At 41.8% G+C, this 18397-nt stretch overlaps 1 protein-coding gene across 3 annotated transcripts in view; it reads left to right on the top strand.

Moving 5' to 3' along the window:
* Positions 1 to 15544, top strand: part of LOC136863147 (acyl-CoA-binding protein homolog) — a 259094-nt gene extending 243550 nt beyond the window's left edge. For all 3 annotated transcript variants that reach the window (XM_068225864.1, XM_067139490.2, XM_067139491.2), the window contains 2 exons: positions 7050 to 7164; positions 15275 to 15544. In XM_068225864.1, coding sequence (XP_068081965.1) covers positions 7050 to 7164; positions 15275 to 15408 — 249 coding nt within the window. In that variant the 3' untranslated portion in view covers positions 15409 to 15544. The remainder of the gene's footprint in view (positions 1 to 7049; positions 7165 to 15274) is intronic.
* Positions 15545 to 18397: the final 2853 nt, after the last annotated feature.

Below are 18397 nucleotides of genomic sequence, written 5' to 3'. Positions count from 1 at the left end.
ATATGTATTTGTTTGTTTTCGGAAAATCTCAATAGGAAGGGTGAAAGAAGGTGAAAAATGGGGTTGAATGCCTTTAATGAGGATACTTATATCTCAGAAACTGAAGATATTATAGACCTGAAAATTGATATTTGGGTTCTCCTTTAAAAATAAAGAAACACATATTTTTTGTTTTTGGAAAATCCAATTAATGGGGGGATGAAAAGGGGGGGGGGTGAATTTTTAAACTGAGTGTATATATATCTCAAAATTTTGAAGTGTACAGGTGTAAGAATTGGTATTTATAATCCTCTTTAAAATTAAAGAAATACATATTTTTTCCTTCGGAAAATCCCAATAGGAGGGGTAAAAAAGGGGTTGAATGCCTTAAATGAGGATACTTATATCTCAGATACAGAAGATATTACAGATCTGAAAATTGGTATTTGGGACCTCCTTTGAAAATAAAGAAACACGTAATTTTTGTTTTGGGAAAATCCAATTAATGGGGGTTAAACAGGAGCGACAAATTGGGGTGAATTTTAGAAAGACAATATGTACAGTATTTCTAAGAAACGTAAAATGTTACAGATGTAAAAATTGGTATTTGGAATCTCCTGTAAAAGTAAAGAAACATAGGTGATTTGTTTTTGGAAACTCCACTTAAGGGGAAGTTAAAAGGGGGTGACATTTTAAAATGAGCATTTCTACAGTATATCTCAAAAAACGTTACCAAAGTGAAAAATAGTATTTTTTATCTCTACTAAAAATAAACATTTCTTTTTTTTATTTTCTGAAAAACCACTTGGGTGGAGGTGTAAAACTGACTGAAAATGGGTTGAATTCTTTTAATTTCGATACTGATATCTCCAAAGCTGAAGATGTTACAGACGTGAAATTTGGTATTTGGAATCTCCTTTAAAAATAAGGAATACGTATTTTTTTGTTTTCGGAAATCCACCTAAAGGGGGGTATGTATGTTGTGTATTCAGTCCGAAGTCTGGTTTGATCCTCTACAGCTCCACCAAAAGCTATCATAGACAGCCTAGGCGTCACTGAAGAGGCATACTAGGGAAATGAAGAGTGAGGTAGTTTCCCATTGCTTTCCTCACCGAGCCGGAAGTTGCTGTTGCATATCAGTCTGCCAAGCCCACTGAAATGGATGCACCAACCGACCCTATGAGTGATATTTTCACACCATTCATAACTGGGACTGGCTGCATAAAGAATGGTATTACTAGCGTTGCTCATACCTCGGTCACTTTCACATTGTCAAAGCCAAGGATGAGACTTAGACAAGTCAATGAAAGTAACAAATTGCTCTAGCCCATACTGTACACACCTACATCTTGCCAGCAAGGGCTTTAAAGGGGGGAGGGAAATTGAAAAATTAGTTGAATTATTTGTATGAGAATACTATTATCTCAAAAACGAATGATTTTGCAGACGTGAGAACTGGTGTTTGGAATCTGCTTTAAAATTAAAAAAACACGTATTCTCAGAAAATCCAATGAAGGAGGGGGGGGGAGTGAAAGAATTGAACATTTTTTTGAATTAATTGTATGAGGATACTTACATCTAATAAAAACTAAATATGTTACAGATGTGAAAATTGGTATTTGTCTCCTTTAAAAACAAAGAAAAAAGCGTTTGGGGAAAATCATCTTTGGGGTCGGGGGAGTAAAGGAGTTGAATTCCTTTTATCAGGACACAAATCTCAAAAACAGAAGATGTTAGCGTGGTGATAATTGATATTTAGAAGATCCTTTACTATTAAAGATACAAGTATTTTTAACGGAAAATTCACTTGGGGGGGGGGGAATGGAAGTGAAAAAAGTGAATTCCTTTTATGGGGATAATTATATCTCAGAACTGAAGGCAACAGACGTGAACATTGGTATTTGGAATCTCCTTTAAACGTAAGGAAACACGCCTTCTTTCTTTGGGGGGGGGGTAAATCAAATTAACGGCGGTGGGGTGAAAAAGGAGTTGAGACCAATTGATTTTACTGTTCATAATGTACTTATTCTGATCATAAACTGATCATTTTAAATCTTTTTTTGCCAGTGGCTTTACGTCGCACCGACACAGATAGGTCTTATGGCGACGATGGGATAGGAAAGGCCTAGGAGTTGGAAGGAAGCGGCCGTGGCTTTAATTAAGGTACAGCCCCAGCATTTTCCTGGTGAGAAAATGGTAAAGCACGGGAAACCATCTTCAGAGCTGCCGACAGTGGGATTCGAACCCACTATTTCCCGGATGCAAGCTTACAGCCGCGCGCCTCTAACCGCACGGCCAACTCGCCCGGTCATTTTTAAGCTTTCCTGGGTTCGTTTCCAAGAACTATATTTTCCTTTCGAGAACATAAAGTTAGATTATAGTAGATTCTCCTGGCATATAAATAAAAATTTAAACATATTTGAAATAAGCGATAGGAATTATATTGACCGTGCAATTGTTCATCTCCATAATAAGGTCAATAATGCACGGAAGTATATCGTTCGTGTCGCCAGAAATCCCGCGCACTTGCCTACGCGCGACGATGGTGCTGGTCACATTGTCAGCAATGACAATTCTGGACCGTCGTCAAAATGTGCCGACCGCGCTGGAAACGGGTCCTGACCGGGTAATGACTACGATTGCAGTCCGGCAGCGGGTTCAGTACCACCAAAGCACCCAAGGCGACACCACGCCGGATGATCTCAAGGTTTTGATCCATTTTAAAAATGCTTATAGGAAAAGACGGCAAAGATTTAGGGACCCAACTGATCGGGTGAAATACCTGGACCTAGCCCGGGAAGTACGAAATCGATTTTTGGAAAGAAAGATTGAAAAATGGTAGGAACTTTGCCGTAATCTCTCAGAAAACGAGTCAGATGACGAATTTTGGCGGATTCTCTCAGAAAACGAGTTAGATCGCGAATTTCGGCGGATTATATATAAAACGCTAAACATTCAATTATAAATTTCATTATAATACCGTAGCGAAGCACGGGTATCTTGCTAGTCACTTTATAAAAATGTAGGAACGACATATTGAATTTCATTATTTATACAGTTTTTAAACCTGTATGTCACTGTAAATGAACGATATCACTCTTAGTGTCATAACAGAAGTATTTCACCGAGCTCGATAGCTGCAGTCGCTTAAGTGCGGCCAGTATCCAGTATTCGGGAGATAGTAGGTTCGAACCCCACTGTCGGCAGCCCTGAAAATGGTTTTCCGTGGTTTCCCATTTTCACACCAGGCAAATGCTGGGGCTGTACCTTAATTAAGGCTACGGCCGCTTCCTTCCCACTCCTAGCCCTTCCCTGTCCCATCGTCGCCATAAGACCTATCTGTGTCGGTGCGACGTAAAGCAACTAGCAAAAAAAAAAAAACGGAAGTATTTCACCAAAATTAGTATTTTCTTAAATTTTTTCTCGTATTATGATGGAATCTAGAACTGGAATTTTTTTTAAAACAGGAGTAAACTTGAACTGAAATTACCTAAGGCTGAATTACGTGTTAAGAGAACACAACGCTTACATTTTAACGTATACAGAATTTTTGGCGTGATTTTTTAGCTCTTTCAAACAACGATGTTAATCACAATGCAGTAAATAGTGAAGTGTAGTAAGTCCCTAACTTTATTGTAATACTTCTATTTCAGCCACTTCGTTACGGACGTATGCCATGAAAGTACAACGCGTGTCGAGGTAAAAGTACAGCGTGGCTCTAGTTTCCCTTGGAGGATTAAACAATATTTGGTCCATTTGCTAATTTTAATTTATATTAAAGAATAGAGAAACTGTGCACAAACACCTAATGAAGACATTCAGTTGTTAATATTGAACCTGTAGATAGATCAACATGACACTATTTTTATGGAGGTATTCAGGGGTTGTAGTAGGGTTATGAAAAAGAGAGCGTTAACAGTTTACTGTGACTACCACGCCGATAGCCTAATTTGGAGTGATTATTCCTCTAATTTAAAGCGTGATGTGACCGAGTGTAACAACCTTTTCTTTTTTAAAAGTGGATTTTAATTTTTTTTACCAACTACCGAGTTTAGAATAGAAACGTTGTAAGCTGTAACATAATTAGAGGGCGAGCAAAATAAAACAGGCCCGGAAAATATTTACAACAGGACTGACGCGGGATTGACCCTTGTTAATGAACATCATAGAGGATGCTGGAAACGACGAACGTTGACGTCAGTGCAGCGCTGTGCTCGATATATCAAATTTTGGAACACGCGTAGCAGCTCTGCGATAGCGTTTTCAATGTTCTGTTGTAACTTTTCCAGTGTGTGAGGATTATTGGAGTACACCTTCCCCTTCAATTTGCCCCACAGGTAAAAATCACAGGAAGAGAGATCAGGCGATCGAGGTGGCCAGTTGATTGCACTGCTTCTGCTGATTGTCTTCTACTCTCCGAACACCTCAAACACTTGTGGCAAGGTTGTCAAGACGGTGTGTACTGTTGCCCCATCTTGCTGAAAATATCCCTACGGTCGTTCATCTGCTGTGAGTCGATCCACATATGGATTAAGCAGTGTCTGGGCATACAGGTTAGCATTAACAGTTTAGTGAAAAAATCGTATTAAGTAGCGGACACCAGACATTGCGCACCACACACAAGTCTTGAGATTATGCAACGGCTTTTCGACGTACTGATGGGAATTTTCTAATGCATAATGGTGCGTGTTTTGCGAGTTCACATACCCTGACAGGCTGAACCAGGCCTCATCTAAGGAAATGAAAAATTGAGGATCCAAAAGTCCTGACTTCACTTCATTCAGAAACCAGCACGCGGAGGTTCGTCTGGAGGCTTCAAGGCATGCACAAGGGTATCTTTGTAAGGTTACAGATGCAGGTCCTCTTTGATAATGTTTCTACACGACGATACCTTAATTCCCATTTGCACAGATAAACGGCGTTGAGATTTCGTCGGACTTTGTTCCAGGGTTTCTTTCACCCGATGTATGTTTTCTGTTTTTCGAACTCTTCTCGGGTGGTTACGGTTTATATTCGCTATAGAGCCCTTTTCACGCCATTTTGTCACTAAGTTTTGCGTTGCAGACTTTGCTGGAAGCTCTGCCAAAACACTTCCAGTCTTAAACCCTTGCGGAAAGAGTTCCGCACAGGATTTCCACGAATCATGCTTCGCATAGCATTCCACAATGAACACGCGTTGTTTTATCCTGGGCATCATTGTGTGTTGCATTTAACTGGTCACTAAACACGTTAGCTACTCTCACACACTGACTCGCACGTAATGACACAGCGACGTACTCGGAAGATGCAGGAGTTGCACACGCGCAGACATGTGCCAGCGACCGATTGGTGCATCGAAATCACGGTTTCCAGCATTTCGTGTGATGGGAACTTCTACTATTCATTAACAAGAGTCATTTCCACGCCAGTCTTATAAATATTCTCTGAATCAGTTTTATTTTGCCCACCTCGTAAATAAGTAGAAGGAAATGGGAGTGCAAAAACTGGGAGACGTATATAAACCTCTAAATTAATACACACTTTTCAAACCTTGACTACATGTGTACAACTAACCGTGAAGCCTTTTGTATCCATATAACCTAAGTCATACTGGTACATGATACTGATAAATGTGTACACGTTTATTCGTGTACATGTATAATCAGGAGCCTTGCATATCCACATGATGTAGTTAGTGGTCCATTTATTATCTCAATCTGTCCTCAGTCCAGTGAACTTCTTATATTTCTATGTGGCATATCTACGGGGGCGAATCAAAAAGTAAGTTACACTAGCTCGCCGCGAGTGCACGCTGTGTGTCGTGACCGTGGCCAATGCCGAGTAAGCTACAGTAACTATTGACACGTCCGATAGGAAGGCCGGTGTGGTATCCCCTCGTGTTTCTAAATTGGAGGTGCGTGCAACGATCGGATTTCTCTGGGATAAAAGGTTCAATTGCACGGACATTCATCGTGAAATCACTGCTGTATATGGTGAGCGTGCATTTTCTTACCCAGGTATTGTAAAGTGGTGTAATTAATTTGACGCCGGACGCACGGATCTTACAGACGAATATCGCGAAGGCAGGCCCGCAACGTCCAGTACCACTACAAATGTTGACCGTGTGGATGGCATCATTAGAGAGAATCGGCGCATAACACTGCAGGAAATTGCCAGCATGCTGTACATTTCGTATGGCAGTGTGTTCTTCATTGTTCACCAGCACCTTGGATTTCGTAAACTATGTCAAAGATGGGTCCCACGTTTGCTCACTGATGTTCACAAGCGACGTTTCCAATCGTCACTTTCATTTTTGCAACGGTATTCTGTGGAGGGCAACGAGTTTCTGCGGCGAATCATCACAGGTGACGAAACGTGGGTCCACCACTTCACCCCCGAAACAAAGAGAACATCGACGGAATGGGTGCACACCGCATCACTACCAACCTTCAGCGACAGTGTTCTTTGACATGGAAGGTATGGTGCACGTGGAATTTATGCCGAAAGGCACGACAATCAACTCGGCTTCGTGTTGTCAAACGTTGAACCGGTTGCGTAAGGCAATTAAATAAAAATGGTGGGGACAATTAAAGGTCGGTGTGTTTTTGTTGCACGATGACGCAACACCTAACACGGCCCGCCAAACGCCCGAACTGCTTCAGTGATTCAAGTGGAAGGTATGGCAGCATACTCCACACAGTCCAGACTTGGCACCATGCGATTATCATGTGTTCGGTAAGTTATAAAAGGATCTCGGTAGACGACGATTCCGAAACGGTAAGAAGGTGAAAGCAGCTGTCTCCAGGTGGTTACGTAGCGCTGGAGGTGATTTCTACGCACCCGAAATCGAAAAGTTGGTTGACCGTTCCGAGAAATGCTTACAGTCTCTTGAGGACCATGTGGAAAATTGAACTTACATTGTATACTGTCATAGCCGCATTTCCTAGGTGTAGGTGGTTTCATAAATAGCCATAACTTGGAAGTGTAACTTACTTTTTGATTCGTCCTCGTACTAAATCCTGAACTATTCCTGAATTCAGCGAACTTCTTATATTTATATGTAATGCATCAACTTGCTCTCTTCATTACAGAAATTCAATGCCGCAGCCGAGAACGTGAAGAACTTGAAGAGCAGGCCGACCGATGCCGAGCTGTTGGAACTGTACGCGCTTTTCAAGCAGGCCTCCGTGGGTGATAATAACACTGGTAACTATTTAGACATACCTTCTTCCATCCTGTAGCATATAAAGGAACTGAATGTACTAACTGTATACTGCATATTTCTTGTGGCAAATACTCCAAAAGTTTGAGCTAAGTGTCTCATAAGTACCGTAGATTGCGCTCCGGGAAGCAGGGAATTTAAATGCTTGTGTGTGTTTACAAAGTGTTTTCCCCTTGAGTGTACCACATCGGCAATGACCCCAAGCTTCTCAGCGGATCACAAGGCGCTCAGTCCGCGGTGAAAAAATACACCTAAATTAATTTATACTTTGGCTGCAAATTATGGAGAACATGAAAATCCACAGCCTGTTTCCAGTCATTTGACCGGGTCAGAAATGGAATGAATGAAGCCCCCATCTAGTGGCGAGGATAGGAAATGTGCCGGCTGCCGAAGCCTGTCACACTCCTCTGGGGCAATGATTAATGACTGACAGATGAAATGAAATGATACTGGAGAGTGTTGCTGGAATGAAAGATGACAGGGAAAACCGGAGTACCCGGAGAAAAACCTGTCCCGCCTCCGCCTTGTCCAGCACAAATCTCACATGGAGTGACCGGGATTTGAACTACGGAACCCAGAGGTGAGAGGCCGCCGCGGCGCCACTCGAGCAACGGAGGCTCTACTATGGGGATCATCTCTTCTTAAATTTATGGACAAGACAAGGACATTAATACTATAAATGAAGATAGGGAGACCACGACGTAAGACAGATGAAAATATTTATTAATCTAAGACATGGAATAATAACTGACAGATCAAATAAATTAACAAAAGAAAAATGACATTCGAAAGTATATCTCGGAGAGTTTATCGTGATACAAGCTCTATGCGTCGACACACGCATTTAATCTTTAATTAATTGGACTTGAATTATTACACATTATCGTTACGGCTGGCAATTGTTTACTTTATTTAAGCATTTTTAATGAATACTCGTGTTCCATGACTGCTCATAACATCACAGTAGAATGCTAGCCTTAAACCTACGTAACCTCTTCGGGGATTTCCTAATAGTAACTATACCCATATAACTATAACCATACACAACAACCTAAGAGGGGTTAGCGAGTACACTGATTCACAATTCTCGCTGGAGTAAACAAACAAACAAACAAACAAACAAACAAACATAAATCACTTCGTGGATTGAAACTACGTACATGTCAGTGAAACGTAACCAGAAATACTTAACACCTGTACTATCTGCGCACTTTTTAGCGATAGATTTGTGTACGGGTTTGAGGAGTAAGAAGGGATCGCTTCCGGTTCCGTAAGTACTGCCAACTGAATGGAAATGAAATCTGGTATGAATCGATAATATGATCGATCGATATGAATTTTCTAAATCTTTGTTATTTTAAGCCAATAACTATGTCACACACACACTCACACACAGTATATAACATTATATAACATTTCTCGATGCGAATCTTATTCCTAGAGTGAATTCTATAGTTTGGCTTTGCTGTGTAAATAACAACATTACTAGTACGTAAAGTGTACGCCAGACGTCGCACAGCGATGCATAAGCGATTCATAGTTTGTGTTTCAAAGATTGCCAGTACGAATCTCGAAGATTGCCGAGGTCGATTGCTTCAGCTCTAGGGTTTAAATCTATCGCTAAAAAGTGCGCAGATAGTAAACATTTTTCAAACACACTAAACATCCACTTTTCAGACAACAAAGATCTCGACTTTTCTAACTGAATTGGTACGAACAGAAATCATAAAGAACACACTATTCAATCATAAAATGAAACAACTCCTAAGAATGTGGGCGAAAATATGAATAATAGGCCGCACTAAAACAAAACTCTCCTTGGTAGTCAATTATAACCTCGCTGGAATTAAACAACACGGAGATCAACGCTCCTTACTCAGCTAATTCTGTGATTCCAATTCCCAAATGAATAAATGGCACACTGGCCACAACAGGTCGAGGCTAAACCGACAATTCTGCAAATTAAAATACTACCTAAGGCAAGTCTATCACAAAATATACGCACACATTACGCTAGCCTTTAACTGAAGAACAAACTTCCCCTTAATCACCGAATCAAATCATCCATACGTCCTAAATTTCGTTTATGTGGTGATTGATGACAACTCACAACAACCTGGGTTCGATTCTCAGCCGGGTCGGGAAATTTACCTTTAATTCCTATAGCTCGGGAAGGGCGAGTGTTTGAATTGAACCAAAGCGCTCCAAAGAAGGATTATAAAGGCCAAAATAAACACTATAGCACTCATAAGAGCTTCAATAGTACTCAAAAGAAGCTCCTCAGCGCTCGTACGAGAATGACATAATTGGGTCAATTAAATCTTGACGACTGTAATTTAGCAGCTGTTAGCTCAGCCTGACGTAATAAATCAAGAATTTTATTGAATTTCATCTGTAACATTACTGATTACGTCCAAATAATAAACGTTCAAATGATGACTTGAAATCATTTTAACACATTAATAGTCTGTGGTTCAAAATAGAGATCCATCTTGTTCCTAAGATAACCCTTCACTTGAAATTACAACACTGACAATTCAACACTACAAAAACTCATATTTACACACTGGAAATCGGGCGAAGACGCACTCAGTCTGTGGAGCTTGAACCTCCACGAAATGAACATGCACATCCATATAAACTATTTACATAAATCTCGATTATGACCAGGCGAGTTGGCCGTGCGGTTAGGGGCGCGCAGCTGTGATCTCGCATCCGGGAGATAGTGGGTACGAAACCCACTGTCGGCAGCCCTGGAGATGGTTTTCCGTGGTTTCCTATTTTCACACCAGGCAAATGGTGGGGCTGTACCTTAATTAAAGCCACGGGCGCTTCCTTCCCATTCCTAGGCCTTTCCTGTCCCATCGTCACCATAAGACCTATCGGTGTCGGTGCGACGTAAAGCAAATAGCAAAAAAAATCTCGATGGCACTATTCTGGAATCGAACACGAGATCCGTCCGGAACTACCACACTCAAATTCGTACGCATGCATGGTGAAATCTAACTGCATGTTGTCATTTTTTACCAGTTGCTTTACGTCGCACCGACACAGATACGTCATATGACGACAATGAGATAGGAGACGGCTAGGAGTGGGAAGCAAGCGACCGTGGCGTTAATTAAGGCACAACCCCAGCATTTGCCTGGTGTGAAAATGGGAAGCCACGGAAAACCACTTTCAGCACTGCCCACAGTGGGGTTCGAACCCACTATCTCCTGAATGCAAGCTCACAGCTGCGCGCTCCTAACCGCATGACCAACTCGCTTGGTGACTGCATGTTAAGCCACTCTAATTTCTCATCATTACTCTACTAAGTTTAATATTGATCACTTTACTTGAATTTATTCCCGTAATATTTACTTTAAACTCTGAAATGTACAAAGCATCTCCACAACAAAACAAGATAAAATGGAAAACAGAGAAAACTTAAGTAACTGAATAAAAATGAAGTTAAGCCACTTGGTTTAAAAACCACTTCAATATGAACCTCCGCCTCCACCTTCACCAACAACACTTCCTCAACCTCCAACTCCACCTCTGCCACCACCCCAAACTCCACCTCCAACTCCACTTCCACCTTGAACTCAACCTCCACTTCGACCTCGAACTCCACCTCAACCTCAACCTCCGCCTCCACTTCCGCCTCAAACTTCACTTCCTCCTCCACCACTATCTTCACCTCAGCTTCAATCTCAACCTCCACCAGATAATTCCACTTCCACCCCGCCTCCTACCTGGGTTCGATTCTCATCCGGGTCGGGAAATTTAAATTCAATTCCTATAGCTGGAGAAGGGTGAGTGTATGAATTGAACCAAAGCGCTCAAAAGAAGGGTTATAAAGGCCAAAATAAACCCTATAGCACTCATAAGAGCTCCAATAGCAATCAAAATAAACTCCGCAGCGCTCATGCGAGTCTCTATAACGCCCAGAAGAAACCCAATATCACCCAATGGAGGTCCTATGATACCCATGTGAGCTTCATAGCGCCAAAATAAAGCATCGTAGCACCCATAAGAGCCCTTTCCTGCCAAAACAACCAGCATGATATTATGAGCAGAAATTAAAAACGGTAACTCACACGTATTTCCGCCCCACCCCGTGAGCGCTCAAAAGAATCTCCAAAACGCCCAAAAGAAGCATATGACACCCACTAACGCCCTATAGCACCCAAACGTGTTCCTGTAATGTTCAAAAAAAGGCACTATAGCACCCAATAGAAGCTTCAGAGCTTGAAAATAGCACCCAAAAATGGCCTGTAGCACCTAAATGATGTCTATAGAACCCCAAAGAGGTCATATAGTGCTTATAATATCCCTATAGCACCCAAATGATGCCTATAGCACCCACAAAGGTCCCTTAGCTCTCAAAAGAAGTTCCATAATGGCGAAAAGAAGCACCGTAGCGCCCAAAAGAGGTGCTATAATGCCCAAAAGAACCTCTATAGTGCTCAAAAGAAGCCATATAGCACCCAAAAGAGGTTCTATAATGCCAAAAAGTAGTCCCATAGCTCTCAAAAGAGCTACTTGGCGCCCAAGAAACGTCCTACAGCCCAAAAGAGACGCTGTAGCACTAAAAAGGTTCTATAATGTCCAAGAGAAGCTCCGTAGCACTCAAAAGAGGCCTATAGCCTGCGTCAGCTCTGAGGCCCTGAGGTAGCCCTCCATTAGAATCATGTATAGCACTCATTTTGCCTCGTAGGACAGTTTGATTAAGCTTGGGGTCGAATTCAGCCACTAAGGTTAAGCTCGCACTCTTATGTAGATAGCCTGAGCATCTAACTTAGGTCTCTAAGGTTGGTACCCCTGTTACGTTAAGCCTGGAGTCGAATACAAGCCACGTGCACTTTTCAAATTCCCCACAAAGTGACGTCACACACACCTCGCACCGCACACTTTTCAAAACACCTTCGCTGTGACTTCACACGCCCAACAGCCAATCAGCGTTTGGTCTGAAGTCGGAACAGCCCTCCTACTGCATGTGTTAGAATTTGATTTCCGTCTATCAGAATTACTAAGAGGAGACACTAACTGAAGTACGTCTACATCCCACTTCACCCTTGAAACTACTCACTGACAGTAATACTCTAGTCATTCCCTTTATAACTTCTAGTACCGGTATTCGTCTTCGCAAACCAGGTGCGGCTTCTCATTAGGTTCAACGACTCACTGGTTCCCTATCACTAATAAGCAACTTGCTTTCCTGATTATTATTTTCCTAACGGTAAAATCAGGAAGGATATCGCTGGCTATTTCGCTTTCTTGTCTTAGAACATGAGGGAGCTTAGGTCAGCCATGCCGCGTGGTTCAGTCTCCCGAATGAACTGGAAAAATCGACGGGGTACATATGTTGAGAGATATGAGGAAAACGTGTTTAAAATAAATGCTGAAATTGCCACGCAAGTTGTGTCTCATGTAATTCCAGTCTCCGTCACAACGTTGTCCTCTGCCACTCACATCATCCTTCTTTCTCGCACTCACTCTATCGTTCTGTCTCCAAACCTGCCTTGAACTCTTAAATCATGGTAGGGGAAAATTGGCCTCTGTATGATTTTTTTAATTGTCCTTGCTAGCAGTCACGGGGTTGATTTCCTGTGGAGAAGATTTCTATTTACTCGTGAAAACTGGTGATTTCTTGAAACCAGCTTTGGTTTTCTCGATTGTTTCAAAACTCTACCTTCGGAAGACGTTAGCAAAAATGCGACCTGCGGAAGTAGAGGAATGTATCCACTTTTAAGAAATTTTGATGGGCTTACTCTTGACTGATGCACATGATGATGATGATGATGATGATGATGATTGAGTGAATTCTGGAGGTGACTGCTAAAACATTATTTAACAGTGCTTTTCCCAAATCTTGACATTGCTCTATTTTTATGAGTATTTTCCCATCAAATGCCAGTGGAGAGCTCTCATTCAGTGTTTTAAAAAGAATAAAATCTGCCCTCAAAAATGTAGCAAGGGATAATAGACTTTCTAGTTTGGTGTATTTCAGAGCGAATGACAACGTCCTGCAAGGCATTGCCTTTCGGTCTCTTGTTCGCAGTTTGCTGCCAGGACGTCCAGAGGAAAAGTGTTTTAGGTGACTTTTCTTGTAAATCATTGAGATGGATCTATATTTTAAAGCTTACAATGGGTTCTCGTGTAAATCACTTAAATGAGTCTATATTTTAAAGTTTACAAGTATTATTAGTACAGCGCCATTTCTCTACGCAATTAGTAAGAGTGAGGTATCATAACACAAGGTCTTGTCAATAAGAATAACAACAATAATACCGGTAGGGCCTAAAACTGACCCTGGTCTAGGGGCTCAGATTTAATAAAACCTCACCCCCGTATACGTTCCTGCACCATCCATAATTTTCCACACACTATAAATTATTTCATTCCTGTAACTACGAATTACTTTACAACTGCCCACTTTAGACATTAACACTGGCCGTGCGATTCATAACAGATTATTAATACGTAGCCGAATACTCTACTCCTTAATAATCTAATTAGTAACATTCCTTAACCTTGCATAACCACATACAGTAGAAGACGAGACAAGAGAAGCATTGTGTTCAGTTTAAAAAGTACAGACACAAGTGGTCGAAGTGACCAACTCGATAGCTTGTTACGGATTGAACTGACACCTCAAAGGGCTGTGCCCGCGCAAGTGCCACAAATTTCAGGCTCCACTATAGCTTCCATTCGAGAGATTGTGAGTTCGAATATCACGGTGGGCAGCCCTGAAGATGGTTTTCCGTGGTTTATCATTTTAACTCCATATAAATGCTGGGGATGTACTTTGAGGCCAATGTCGCTTCCTTCCCAGTTCTATCCCACCGATGCTATAAAACCAGTCTGAGTCAGTGCGACGTAAAGCCGACTGCAAAAAGCAAGCGTATTAACTTACCACTGGCAGAAAGTGAACACAAACAAAATAAATCACTATACATACTGATTTCATGTATTCGAACAGTAATCTCCAATCATATTGTAACACACGGTTCACATAGCAACTTTGAAAAAATAAAAAGATACTCGCTAGAACATTTGTATCATATTTCTCTCGTAGACCACATGACAAACACATGTAGGCCTATGGTGAATTTTCGGGTCCGGTATTATTTTAGAAGGCCCTGGCTGCACAGGAGCAGTTCATTATATGCCTGGGAGAAGCGCTGTTTGTCTCAAAGCAAACGCTGTGCTTCCGGAAGACGACATGAAAAAAAAAAACAAGTTTGTAGTTTTACGTGACTGCTGATATCGTGGTCATAGCCATTGGACCTTTACCTTTACGTGGACTCTGAACCAAACGGACGTGACTTTTCATTTCAAAATACCACATGAATTGACCGGGATTCGAAATGGGTCGCCTTGGTGATCACTCAGCTATCATGCTCGAACTGAAGACATTTATTACCGCTTTAGGTACACGTTAATCTTCCTTCAGTGTTGTGTTGATAATGACAGATTTATCATAACTAGACGTTTGACGTCACACACTAAAACACACACAGTCTAGGTATCTGGCGGTGTTGCGATAGGAAAAGGCAAGAACTAGGAAGGAAACGGCCGTGGCCGTTAATTAATTGCCTAGTGTAAAAATGGGAAAACATGGAAGACAATCTTCAAGGCTGCCAACGGGATAGGCAACTCATTAATTGACACAGCCTGCTCCAATTTGGCTCATATTATAATGATATCATCATCTCACAACTGCCCGACTCGTTGGCTGAATGGTCAGCGTACTGGCCTTCGGTTCGGAGGGTCCCGGGTTCGATTCCCGGCCGGGTCGGGGATTTTAACCTTCATGGGTTAATTCCAATTGCCCGGGGGCTGGGTGTTTGTGCTGTCCCTCATATCTCTGCAACTCACACACCACACATAACACTATCCTCCACCACAATAACACACAGTTACCTACACATGGCAGATGCCGCCCACCCTCATCGGAGGGTCTGCCGTACAAGGGTTGCACTCGGCTAGAAATAGCCACACGAAATAATGAATCGCATAACTGTCGTACAGACACAGACGGAATTGAAAGAAAAATACAGTACTATAACATTCTGTTTAATCAGTATCTTATTTTATTCTTTACAGATTCCCCGGGTATGTTCGACCTGAAGGGCAAAGCCAAATGGAGCGCATGGAACGGCAAGAAGGGAATGTCTCAAGAGGCTGCTAAGGAAGCTTACATTGCGTACGCCGAAGAACTCATCGCCAAGTACGGGTAGCAGAAATTCTGTTTGAGAAATGTGATCTGGACATTCGTGACTGTGTGATGCAAAAGTAAATTTGATTACAGTTATTATTATAAAAATAAAATGTCATCGCCAGTTATACATAAAATTCTGAAGAGTTTTCCAGGAATATGTGTTTTATTCCATCTTCTCAATGCCATTATCGTTCGCCTCCGTGACGCGTGGGCCTTTCTTTCAAGGGGTCCCGGGATCAATTCCCAGCCAGGTCTGGATTTTAACCTTCATTGGTTAATTCTAGTGGCTTGGGGGATGAGTATGTGTGCCATATAAATCATTATAATCAATCATTCTCACAGACACGCAGGTCGCCAATAGGCCGTCTTTCGAAAGACTTGCGCCAGGCCTCTATGGATATCATACGCCATTTAAAAAGTGCCATTATCAGTGTTATAAATAATAAATGCTAGCCTGGTCCAGCCCTTGTAAGGCAGACCCTCCGATGATTGAGGGCAGGATCTGCCGTGTATACGAGACTACCAGTTACTGTAGTGGAGGAGAGTGTTGTGAGGTGTATGAGTTGCAGGGGTGTTGCAGACAGAACAAACAACTAGTCCCCGAGCTAATGGAATTAACCACATAAGATGAAAATCCCCGACGCGGCCGAAAATCAACGTGGATCAATCAGAACCGAACCCCACTACACCGACCATTCAGCCAAGTAGCCGGACACGCGGACAGGGTTGTAAATGATTAGTGGTCATGCTGCAAATGATCTATTAGGAAAATTATTTAATATCGTGAGCAGGGGCAGTTTTTTTTCTCCAGGCCTTTATAAATCGTTGTACATTGAATAACATTATGCAAAACATGCTCATCATGCATAAGTTCCGTTGACGAATGAATTATTACAAAATTAAATAAAACAGATAAGCTAATCAAATAAAAGTTTTATTAGGCACGCCGTTAGTGCTTAACATAGTGTGTGCATTTCTTTTCTCAGCCTGTTCGGTATTCGGAAATACTCTAGTTTATGGAATGACAACCGAATTCAGGTTCCGTCCATTCTATCTATGCTAACATGAGTAAGTAGGAATATTTGACAGAAGGCGTATATCGAGTGTTCGCAGGGATTACGACACTTCAAGCGTGAGTTCGCATCCCACCACTGGTAAATTATTTGCCCATTACATGCACATACATACATACATACATACATACATACATACATACATACATTATCATTATAGACTGTTATGCCTTTCAGCGTTCAGTCTGCAAGCCTCTGAGAATTTACTAAACGTCGCCACAATCCTCGATTTGCAACTAGTGTTGTGGCCTCATTTAGTTCTATACCTCTTATCTTTAAATCGTTAGAAACTGAGTCTAACCATCGTCGTCTTGGTCTCCCACTACTTCTCTTACCCTCCATAACAGAGTCCATTATTCTCCTAGGTAACCTATCCTCCTCCATTCGCCTCACATGACCCCACCACCGAAGCCGGTTTATGCGTACAGCTTCATCCATCGAGTTCATTCCTAAATTAGCCTTTATCTCCTCATTCCTAGTACCCTCCTGCCATTGTTCCCACCTGTTTGTACCAGCAATCATTCTCGCTACTTTCATGTCTGTTACTTCTAACTTATGAATAAGATATCCTGAGTCCACCCAGCTTTCGCCCCCGTAAAGCAAAGTTGGTCTGAAGACAGACCGATGTAAAGATAGTTTCGTCTCGGAGCTGACTTCCTTCTTACAGAATACTGCTGATCGCGACTGCGAGCTCACTGCATTAGCTTTACTACACCTTGATTCAATCTCACTTACTATATTACCATCCTGGGAGAACACACAAGCTAAATACTTGAAATTATCGACCTGTTCTAGCTTTGTATCACCAATCTGACATTCAATTCTGTTGAATTTCTTACCTACTGACATCAATTTAGTCTTCGAGAGGCTAATTTTCATACCATACTCATTGCACCTATTTTCAAGTTCCAAGATATTAGACTGCAGACTTTCGGCACAGTCTGCCATTAAGACCAAGTCGTCAGCATAGGCCAAACTGCTTACTACATTTCCACCTAACTGAATCCCTCCCTGCCATTTTATACCTTTCAGCAGATGATCCATGTAAACTACAAACAGCAAAGGTGAAAGATTACAGCCTTGTCTAACTCCTGTAAGTACCCTGAACCAAGAACTCATTCTACCATCAATTCTCACTGAAGCCCAATTGTCAACATAAATGCCTTTGATTGATTCTAATAATCTACTTTTAATTCCATAGTCCCCCAGTATGGCGAACATCTTTTCCCTCGGTACCCTGTCATATGCTTTCTCCAGATCTACGAAACATAAACACAACTGCCTATTCTTCTCGTAGCATTTTTCAATTACCTGGCGCATACTGAAAATCTGATCCTGACAGCCGCTCTGTGGTCTGAAACCACACTGGTTTTCATCCAACTTTCTCTCAACGACTGATCGCACCCTCCCTTCCAGGATGCCAGTGAATACTTTGCCTGGTATACTAATCAAGGAGATACCTCGATAGTTGTTGCAATCCTTCCTGTTCCCTTGCTTATAGATAGGTGCAATTACTGCTTTTGTCCAATCTGAAGGTACCTTACCAACACTCCACGCTGATTTTACTACTCTATGAAGCCATTTCATCCCTGCCTTCCCACTATACTTCACCATTTCAGGTCTAATTTCATCTATTCCTGCTGCCTTATGACAATGGAGTTTATTTACTATCCTTTCCACTTCCTCAAGCATAATTTCACCAACATCATTTTCCTCCTCCCCATGAGCTTGGCTGTTCGCCACACCACCATGATGATTTCCTTTTACATTGAGAAGATGTTGAAAATATTCCCTCCACCTCTCCAGTGATTCCCTCGGATCTATTATGAGTTCACCTGAATTACTCAAAACACTGTTCATTTCCTTTTTCCCTCCCTTCCTAAGATTCTTTATTACTGTCCAGAAAGGTTTCCCTGCTGCTTGACCTAGCCTTTC

This window comes from Anabrus simplex, chromosome 2 (genome assembly GCF_040414725.1).
Source record: "Anabrus simplex isolate iqAnaSimp1 chromosome 2, ASM4041472v1, whole genome shotgun sequence".
NCBI classification, from domain to species: Eukaryota; Metazoa; Arthropoda; class Insecta; order Orthoptera; family Tettigoniidae; genus Anabrus; species Anabrus simplex.
This window is presented reverse-complemented; position numbering and strand designations above follow the sequence as displayed.